Source organism: Embiotoca jacksoni, unplaced genomic scaffold (assembly GCF_022577435.1).
Source record: "Embiotoca jacksoni isolate LCO1_2020_lvr unplaced genomic scaffold, fEmbJac1.0.p SCAF_5, whole genome shotgun sequence".
NCBI classification, from domain to species: Eukaryota; Metazoa; Chordata; class Actinopteri; family Embiotocidae; genus Embiotoca; species Embiotoca jacksoni.
The window spans coordinates 14777464-14787925 of NW_027185403.1; the positions used below are offsets into that span (position 1 = coordinate 14777464).

The 10462-nt window shown below is 40.7% G+C and overlaps 1 protein-coding gene across 3 annotated transcripts in view; it reads right to left on the bottom strand.

The window, feature by feature from the left end:
- Positions 1–490: 490 nt before the first annotated feature.
- Positions 491–10462, bottom strand: part of LOC138211088 (cytoplasmic polyadenylation element-binding protein 4-like) — an 11071-nt gene continuing 1099 nt past the window's right edge. For 2 of the 3 annotated variants that reach the window (XM_069170697.1, XM_069170698.1), the window contains exons 2-12: positions 9266–10379; positions 9038–9136; positions 8066–8159; positions 6411–6461; positions 5484–5507; positions 4929–5105; positions 4578–4667; positions 4359–4477; positions 3883–3997; positions 3609–3790; positions 491–3484 (exon numbers count right to left, since the gene is read on the bottom strand). In XM_069170697.1, the coding sequence (XP_069026798.1) occupies positions 3257–3484; positions 3609–3790; positions 3883–3997; positions 4359–4477; positions 4578–4667; positions 4929–5105; positions 5484–5507; positions 6411–6461; positions 8066–8159; positions 9038–9136; positions 9266–10324 (2238 nt within the window). In that variant the 5' untranslated portion in view covers positions 10325–10379 and the 3' untranslated portion in view covers positions 491–3256. The remainder of the gene's footprint in view (positions 3485–3608; positions 3791–3882; positions 3998–4358; positions 4478–4577; positions 4668–4928; positions 5106–5483; positions 5508–6410; positions 6462–8065; positions 8160–9037; positions 9137–9265; positions 10380–10462) is intronic. The other variant, XM_069170699.1, reaches the window with a different exon arrangement.

Consider the following 10462-nt stretch of genomic DNA (forward strand, 5'->3'; position numbering starts at 1 on the left):
GCCTTTTTATCTTTAATGCATTCATTTCAATATTTTTTTTTTTGTTACACTGCAGTTTAATTTGAAAATGAAGCATCTCGTTTTATGAGCTCATCTTGAGTTTATTTCCGAGCCCGAGCAGTATTTTAGATGGAGGACAAAACTACTCATTAATTTAGCAAAAGCCTTCATACCCTTTAAATACACACATATATTGGAATTCTCATTTGGAACAAATAGTTTTTTTTAGACTGGAAAATGTTTGTTCGGACAAAAGACAGCTGGTTTAGGCAAGTTAAATAACACTCAGGCCTGCAATAAGCCTCAGCCTATAAATACCTCTGACCTGATTTTCCCAACTTGATGTGCCAAAAAGTACCTTCACACAACACAATGGCATCAGACAGGTATGCGATTCCCATTTACAGCTAATCAATTAATGGCCTCATTAAATAGAGATAAAGGGGAAGAAAAGCATAATTCTTGTGAAACAACATAAGAGCAGACATTCTTCCTCACAGCTGTTTTATTCGTTCAACATCTCACATTACAAATACTTCAAATGTATGCATACAGTTACAAACAGTTGGCAGCAAATGAATATATGACATTAGATCTTTGTTTACTTCAATACTACAAACCAACTATAAAAACTGACGTCTGTATTGTAGCGTAAATTAATCAGGAAGAAAATATAAAAATTGGAACTTACATATAAATGTGAAATGACTGAATAAAAATCAAAATGATATCAGGTAAAAAAAAAAAAAAGTTAATAAATATAACCTTCCCAGCATTCAATTAAAAACTATTGAAATTTTGCAATCAAGTAATACTAACCGACATAATCAATATACTTTTCATGTGACAATGTGGAGCACAATACAGCAATTAGAAAAACTAGACACATCAACGAGTTTAACACATCACCCCAAAAAATATAACAAAAATCTGATCAAAATGATAGTTATACATTTGAAAATATAGCAAATGCTAAATACATTATCGACCTAGTATATACAATGTTTTCAATCACAGTAGCATGGTAGTAGCAAAATAAGTAAATAAGCACAAAACTAATGTTTAAAAATAAATTCAGGTATAAATTATTTTTTTTCTTTTGCAGACATCAGCATGAACAATAGGAAACAAAATAAAATGTGAAAATGACTGCATGTTTTTTACGGATTGAATGACTTGCACTGCAGAGAACTGTTTCTGGAAAGAATAAGTATTGCACATAATGGCTCAAAGTTAACTTGCAACATTAAATCACATTCAGGTTATGTCCCAAAGCATGCCACATCACAAAGGGGGTCAAGTGATCAAGTCTCCTCACCTATGTCCTACTGAGTGTCCTCTACATTACAAAAACGCATCCAATGTGTTGTCACTGTGTAGATTGCATAAACATCATGTCTGTGTAAGGAAGGCAGACTCCATCATGTAAAGAGAGGCTACAAGAGAGGCGATCTCAAAGAGATAAGGAAAAGAAAGTTGAAAAGGAAAAAGGAGATCTAGTGCATTACATTAGGTCCTGCATTATCACTAGCCATGTTATCTCTTATGCATGCCAATAATAAGTAGAACTTACAGGCAGTCCCAGAAAGAGGATCTAAATATTCAAACAGCTGATATCCACTCCGGTGATTGAAGGGAAGATTTCACGTTGACCAAAGCCAAAACATTTACCCTAATGATAATCTTATTGACTACACCTAGGAGCAAAATATCAGGTTATATTTTCAAGACTATCAAAATCAGTTTAGAAAGGTCTTGCCATGCCTTAGGATCCTGTAATTATGTTTATTAGGACAGAGGAGAATCCATATATGACTGGCTAATGTATGATAGCCTTATTTTTTTGTTTTGTTTTGTTTATTTATTTTTTTATCTACAGAATCACACCAATGCACCAGACAATTTTCAGATTTACCAGCACTTAAATATATAAAAGCTAATTGAAAATTATATTAATATCATCTTTTTTTTTTAAATTAAGTTTACCATAAATGCAGATCTCTTAGTAACAAAGGTACAAAATTATTTTTCACCAAGTGAAAAAAATGAGGTATTGCAAAAGGAGTTCTCCCATCTGTGAAAAATGTGCCTAAAATGACTATTGAAAAAAATATTTAGAAAAGTAGTGCATAATAAATGTATATATGTTCATGACAAAATAATCAGCTATAAAACACTGTACAAAAATCAGCAGGCCATGTATAAAATAATATCTTTATCTCTGTGACAGCAAGTTCTAGCTACTACCATATCCAACCACAACACTTGTGATAGAAGCTCCAGTCATGGTAGAGCGTGCAGTGGTACACCATGAGGACAGCTCAGGGAGACTGGACTGTGCATTCCCATTAGTTTGTACTACATTAGCATGTTAGCTTCCAGTGCTAATATCCCTGACAATATAAAGTGAGTAAATACTACTGCCAATACCTGAGCCCTGAGGGCTGTGTCTTTATTAGCTGAAAACCACCAACCGAAACTCCAGCTTTTCCTCCGTCGTATGACACGAGGACACAACGATATCCTGAAAACCCTCAGATCAACAACTGTTTTTTAAATGATGCGTTTAGGCCAATCTTTGGTTTGTCCTTTCTGGTTACAAAGTGTTGACTTTTAAACCGAGACCTAAAAACTCATGCCGACAATCTAAACGCGTGTGTGCCAAACTGAGGGGAGATTTTTGTTTTGTGACGTGGCCAGATGCTATACACTGAGCTGCTTGAAAAACTCCAATCATCCTTCTGTCTGAAACTGAGTTCCTCCTCTGTTCAACCATTTGCTCTTAACCTTTGGTAAATGGTACAGTTGTTCTCTAATCCTGCAAGCAAAAAGTAAGAAAATGCACCCTTCTTCAACTCAACTTCCATAGTTAGTATACTGATTTAGGTATGATGAACCTCACTTAAATTTTATGTTACTCTCAACAACAAATGTAAGCAGCTTTGCCAGCTAACACGAAAAGAAAGTACAGTCAAGTCAAAAAACATCTAAATCCAAATCTAATGCATCCATATGCTCATGCACACTTAAAGTCAAAACAGAAATGGGATTTCACTCTTCTTAGCATTTACTTCTTTTAGAAGGCCCAATTTAAAAAAAAAAATAATAAAAAAAAAATAAATTAGGTTGTTTTGTTTTTAAACTAAAAGAAAAGTGCATTTATTTTTCATATCATAGCCCACACCCCTTCCCCAACTACCCCTTTCTCTCAGTCCCTCCCCTATCCTGCGCCGACCTCCTCCCTCACCCTCTCGCCTCAGTTCCAGCGGAAGGAGATGTGTCGTGGTCGGTCTCCTCCCTCCTTCACCAGCGGCTTGTGGAACTCGCGGCCGGCCCGGGAGTGGATGGCTGCCCAGCAGTACTCGCAGTAGTACTGCAGACAGGTCACGTTGGCGCAGAAGAAAGGAGCGAACTTGCCCCCACAGCGAGTGCCCTGGCACTCGTCACACAGCTGGTCATCCAGGACATATGGCTTCACTTCCACCTGAGAGGGGAGATAAAATGGATGACGGGAAAGCTGTTAAAAAGGAGGAAATTCATATTTTATGACCATCCGCTCGTCATTTTTAGGATCTAAATATGGACCTGCTGGCATCCGATGGACTCACCCGTTTATCAATCTCCCCGTGCTGCAGTTGAACAAATCGGGCACTAATGGCTGCAATGTAGCTTTGCTGATTGGAGAAGGCCACTCGCCCCGCCCCTTTCGGATACTTGAGTTCAGGGTCTGTGTCGATCCCGGCGTAACAAACTCCTCCGTACAGACGGTCCATGATCATGGCAAGCTCGACTGGAAAAACCAACACAAGATGAACATTAATGTGATTTTGAAAGTTAATGACGAGTAATTCAACGCATTCAAGGGTCACCTCACACATGTACCTGCACGAAGGGGACGAGGGACACCTCCTACAAAGATGGTCTTCCTCGGGTCCAATGGCTGAGAGCCATCCATCACAAAGTCGCTGTCATTCAGGTTCCAGGGTCGGATCTGGACCTACAAAAACCAACATGGAAAACAAAAGTCATTCATTTCCTCAAGTTACACTCCTCCTTTATGACAAACACACATTTTGGATTTAAAATCAAAGCGCTTTTCTGTTTATGTAGTATGATTAACACATTTTTTTTGGTTCAATTTGACTGCTACAGCAGGATGTTGCCAATGAGCCCGTTAGAAGTGTAGGTGTACCACGGAAGTCAACATTAGCGTTTGTACTCTTCTGTGCTGTGGCTTGAAACACAAAAACAAAGCTCACTTGCGATTCCAATTTGAACATTGGTTTCAGTGTGTTAATTGTTGGCTCAGACCGATAACAAGCAAGCAAGCTGGCAGCTGAACAAACGAGCACACTCACAGGCTTGTCTTTGATGGTGGGGCTGGATACACACAGGTAAAGCTTGCCATCCTCCTGAATGCAGGCATCAATCAGGGCCTGAACAGAGCTCTCATCTTGAAACAGCAGGAACGCGTATCCTGGAAACGTCAAACATTCAGAACAATGAGTGTACACAACAACAACAAAATAAATCATCACAACACACTGGCGTAACTATGTTAAACTGGTTTGACTCACCTTTGGGTGGAAAATAGGACTTGCTCTCGGCCTTGTGTGGCCAGTCCACGAACAAATGGCCAAATCGACGGAAACTGGCAGTGATTTCATCTGAAAAAAGGAAGCTCAGTTAGCCAATAAGTGAATCAATCAGTAATGGTATTATTGATCATCATCAAAACTAATTACTGTTAGAGAAACTGAAAGAATGTATTTCCTGTATATCTCAATTAGGGCGCAAAGGTTGTAGACACAAAATATAACACTAGCTACTGTGCATGCAATCAGTTCTCACAAATAAATGTTGAAAAATAATTGTAGTAATTTTTTAATTTGTTGCTTTGTTACGGTTTATGGAAATGTTGTCTTTACCTTCGTCTATGTCTGGAGGCAGACCTCCAACAAACACCTTACGAGAATATCGCTCCACACGTTCACCATTGAGGTGGGGGAAACAGTGGGCTGACCCAAGGCCAGCGAGCCCCTGGTCACCGGACTCGTCCTCTCCAAAGGAGCGTTCGTCCTCCATTGGGAACAGAGATGAATGGCCTGATGGAGAGAAGGATCTGGTTCACACATGTTGGCACGCCACTACTGAGGTTAAAAAGATCTCCTTACCATTTTGTAAAGGGATGTTACAAAGAGCAGGGAAACTGATTAAATGCAAATAAATGAAGTCAAGAAAGACAAAAACAGCCATGACAGCTATCCTTGATGATATAAGCCAGAGTTTTATCATGATTAGCACTTGGTAACCTGAAAGACTTTTATGCCCTGCAGAAACCCTCACAACATTCAAGCGAAAATAATCAGTGACGCTGACAAAATCAAGCAGACAAACAAAGAGCCAAAACAACAAAGTGATCATATCAGGAGCCATTGCTGCTTTCTAAATAACATTAGACAAGACACATTAACAGACTTTACCTCGTCTTCTGCCATAACTTCTCGCTGCATGTAAAACAACACAAAACACTCTTGAAATGACTTTTTGGAAAAGGCACATGTAAAAACAGTATGTGAAACACTGCCAGGGCTTGAAATTAATGTTTGGGGTCACCGGCTAACATAGCTGCATTCTTTAAATAACTCTAAAATTACAATGGCCAAAACTATTTTCATGAAAATGCATCCATTTAAACAACTTAAATCTACTGCATCTAATTGTATCTGCATCCATAAAATGTAAGTGATGACAAATTGGTATATCTGTACTGCGTATAGTAGTTAAAGACAATTTATAACATTCACCTCATGACCTCATTACTGTGTGCAAGTAAAACAACTTTGCATTAGTGTTATTATGACTGAAGAAACCCTCCATGAATCAAAATGTCTTTGAAGCTTAAAAAAAAAACTATGATGCAACATTAAAAAGAAAAGAATCTCAGCGACTGGATTTTCAGTATCACTTAAAACAAATTCAGTTAACAAACGCACACAGTTGGCCTCTGACAGCATATCTGTGGAGTTATTCATTTGCAATCTCTGAACTTGCCTGACAAAAGCATCATTTTTTAATGTGAATAAGCCGCCATTTTGGTAATTTACCACACTGCAGAGCACTGCCAATTTAGTAAGCAACAAGTCATGTGACTATAGTCGTTTTATTTTATTTACCAATTGTTTAAAGTCTTAGTGGTGTGATATCCAGACATTTCAAGTTTTGTTTTGTATTTTACGAGCTCACCAAAGCAAATTCCTATCGATTATGTTGAAATGGCAACGAGGGTGCGGATCCGTACTTCAATTTTAAGAAAGAGCCACAGTTTTTATCTGCATATGGTAGGCATTAATTTCAAGCTCCGACCTCAGCTACAGTAATGCATATTTATATGCACATCATTTACATACCATTCATGGGTAAGGGACCGTCTCCGCCCTGGTGAGAGAAATTGTAGCGCCCTAAATGACAAAAACAGAAGAGGCCTCAGAACATGATGCCATGAAAGGATTTCCACCTGCAGTACGACCTATATTAATTCCTCTTTCTCACGTATAAATAACCAGCCAACCCACTGATGTTATGTTGGAACGGTTTAGGGGTCTGTTTCTGTAGGGAAAGGAAAATGAAGTATGAAGAATTTGGCAAAGAAACCAAAAGGTCCTATAAATGTAGTTAAGATTATGAGTGCATGTATATCAAACGCAATGTGATATCATATGCATGACGCTGTTGAAATAAGTCCAGGAATGTGTGTTTGACCACTTTTTGCTTGACCACTATACATATTATCAGTGGATTTTTGATTATTGAGTAAACTGACTTGTAAATTAAGTGATGGAAAACCCCCTCACGACAAATGGCAGGATGGCTGTAGAAATGATCAAAGACACGTTTGAAAAAACAGAAGGTGGGTCGGCAGGCCACATTAGCATCAGCCGAACTGGCTGGGAAGTAAACTGCCTCCTTTAAAAACTGACTGTAACACATTGGAACTGAAATGTTTTATTAATGAGCGAGTTCGTTTCATGATCAAACAGACTCCAGTGCAAAAATGCTGCAGGTGATTGTTTTCCTTATGGAAAGACAGAAATGAGACTGAACTGGAACTAATCTCAGTGGGTCTCATTCTTGACATGTTACATCCGGTTTGACTGAAACGTACTCTACGTGTACAGTGTTTATACCAGCACCAAAGCAAAACCCTCGATACGGATACGAAATATGGAACATCTTTTTCTACAGATGGTAATGGTAAACCGTTTAAACTAAAGCACCCGTCAAAGTACAAATTTGTATGAGTAAAATAGTTTAAAATGTTTATCGGATCAAAGAGTCAGGAGATGCCAGCATTTGGTATTTTTTGAAAGTCACTGCTATGGACATATTTTCGTCGTATTGACGTTAAACATCCTTCCAGACTTCAACTTCATTTGAAATCAGAGTATTAAAATCAAAAAGGGAAAAATATATGGGGAGATATATTGCTGCTGTCCAATATTCAAAAATAGTTTACATATTCAACATTTTGGGTGATCCCAAGTCCTAGTATGATAGCTGGATTCTGTAGAGTAGCCAAAAGGGGATAGCCAAAATAGAAGAAAAAAAATAATCTTACCTCTGCTTTAAGGCATTTAACCTGAATACTTTGAGTGTCAGCAAAATCGTGCCCATCACGAATCACATCATGGAATCTTTGTGCTGTCATTACCTACCAAGACTCGCGTGTCATACAGAAATCCATATTTAAAAACTTGGAATGATAGCCAGCCCAACTCACACCAAAATATCACTTATTAAAATTTGGTAAGGCCCATTAATATTGGTTTTAGTTGGTGTCATTAGGATCAGAGTAAATTGCTCCAAGACAAAAATGATCACAAATATAACTACATTAGCAAGGAAGAATGAAAATGCCTCGGGGTAACCAATCACTTGATAAGCAGCATGCATTCTCAAACAATTTCTGCTTGTTGTTAATTATATGCAACAACTGCTGTATTTATCTACAGCTAGCGGTCAGAAAAACGATCTCTTCCTCACTATTGTTTGTGTGGGAACCAACCTTTTAAGGAATCCTGCTCAGCCCTCATAATGTCAATCAGAGAGCTCTCCAGAGAGTGCATATTGAAACCATCAAAGGACCGTGTTCTCTCCTGCTGAAAGAGAGGAAGACAACAATTAGCCTCCCCGCTTCCCACGTCACCATCTGAAACAGCACGAGCTGCAGCATCCCTGACATAGTTCGCTGTGATGCTTATAACTAATACGGTTTTTTGGGGAAAAACAACTGAGACAATCCCTTCAGACATTCAGCCAAAAGCACTGTAAACAGAAAATGGAGCCCAAAGCATGTAGCAAAAAAAGCAAAGAAAATCACCCGCATTTAACCGGAGTCGTATCACATATTTCCACGGTGTATCTGACAGCATCAGCTAGGAAGATATGCTACTTAAGGAGCTAAACCTAATGCATCCCTCAACCTGACCCAATTCAAATCAATACAAATTCGAATTAGATAGCCAACTGTGAAAAGAAATACTGGGCTTTTGAAATAATTCCAAAAATACAGAAAATCGGTGAGTAATAGATAACAAGTGAGTGTGCATCACTGTGTGTATAAAAAGGCTGAGAGCATGCAAAGCTGCAGTAGAGCACAAGGCTTCTCAAATCAGGACAAGAGGAAGACCATGTGATCAGAGCAGATGATAAGACTGCGCTCCTTTAACCAAATGATCTAAATAGGACCGCCATCATAAGCACACACAATAAGTTTCAATTCATCCATTTACTTGGCTGAACTGTCACATATCCCGTTTTGCTCAATGGCTTATTTGTTGCATTTGCTACGGCTGAACATGTATAACAGGATTAACATCGTTTGCTTCTCAAAAATACAAAAGACATATTTACACTTATATGGGCCCACAGTCCAAGTCTAGTGCTGTTTTGATGAGAATTAACTAAACTGAACTTTTAGGCATCTAGTAATTGCCTCAACATTAGTTCCAGTATAATTTCTTGCTTGTATGCCCACCTGGAAAGGATAAACGCTGTCATTGCGGCTCATATTGTCCTCCACCCAGCCCTTGTGATTGATGCCAGAACTATTTCTGGGAAACTTCTGTGAGGGAACCTGGAGAACAGATTGATGAGTTTCATAGGAGTCTGGTAAACAAATATAGTGTGTACTTTCATATCAGTAAATGTAACGACCCATTATGATTAATCAATGTGTGAGATGAGTAATTACAAATGTATCTACCTGGTTGTTGGGGAAGGACTTCTTCAGTGGAGAGATGGAGTTAAGGCCCGTCATTCCTCCACCCACACCTCGCCGGTACTCTCGAACCCCCTGCGTGCCTCCCCAGCCACCATACCCACCTGGGCTCCAAGAGGTGGATGAGGGGGTGGAGGGGCTCTGGTAGTTTCCCCAAGGTGAAGGGGGTTTGCTCTGGGCAGGAGCAAGGTGGGGCAGCTGGGTGAACGGTCCAGTGCGATGGGGATGCGGAGGGAAGGAGGGTTGGGGTGGATGGGGGCTTGCTGGGGAACGCCGGTGCTGCTGTGGAACCCCTTGACCGTGGGGGTGGTAATGTTGGGGGTGAGGTGTGGGAGGGTGGTGCTGGGAGACTGGTCCAATCTGTGGGGAGAAACTGCCTCCTGCTCCAAAGCCAGGGCCAGCATGGTGGGAGAAGTTCTGGAACAGCAGTGGTGGTCCGTTGGCGTTGGAGCCAGCGGGACCAAAGAACCCTCCAACGTCTTCCCCGACCACTGGAGACTGGGTGGATGGGACAGCAGGGGACCAGTTGTTGAAGCTAGTCAGTGAAGATGAGGACGAGGTGGATTGTGCACAGCTTGTACCCATTCCCAGGCTGTCCTGGTAATCAAAACCGCTTAGCACCGGGGACTCCATCCTCAGCTTCTCCTTCCCACCGCTGCTCTCCAAAGAACCCTTCTCCAATGAGCCATCTTCAGGAAGAGCTCCCTCAAGCTCTCCTAGGCCTCCTCCAGCCTCCTGTTGACCTGGAGACAGAGGCTGGGCCTGGACCTGAGACTTCTCCTGCATGTCCTGGAGGTCCAAGGCCTTGGACTTGTCTGACTCCAGAATCTCATCTTGCATGTTACTGTGCTGAGCTACGGTGGGGAACAGCCAAGCACTGCCCCCATTGGTGGAGCAGGTGTTGTTTACGAAGGAAGGGGGGCTGGGGGGGTTGGAGGGGTGGTGAGGGTGCTGGGGTTGAAGGTGAGGAGGGATCCTCACAGGGAAAGCAGATTTGTTACCACTGCCGTTCTTCACCAGAACTCCAAACCCGTAGTCCCCCATTTAGGACACCCAGTAAATCTTCAGTTCACTTTTGGCTTTCACCGTCTTCTTTATCCTAAAATGTGGGTTGAGGAGAGGTAGGGAAGAGGGGTGGGGGTTGGGGGCAGCCAAAAAAAAAAAAAAAAAAGCACCGGACTG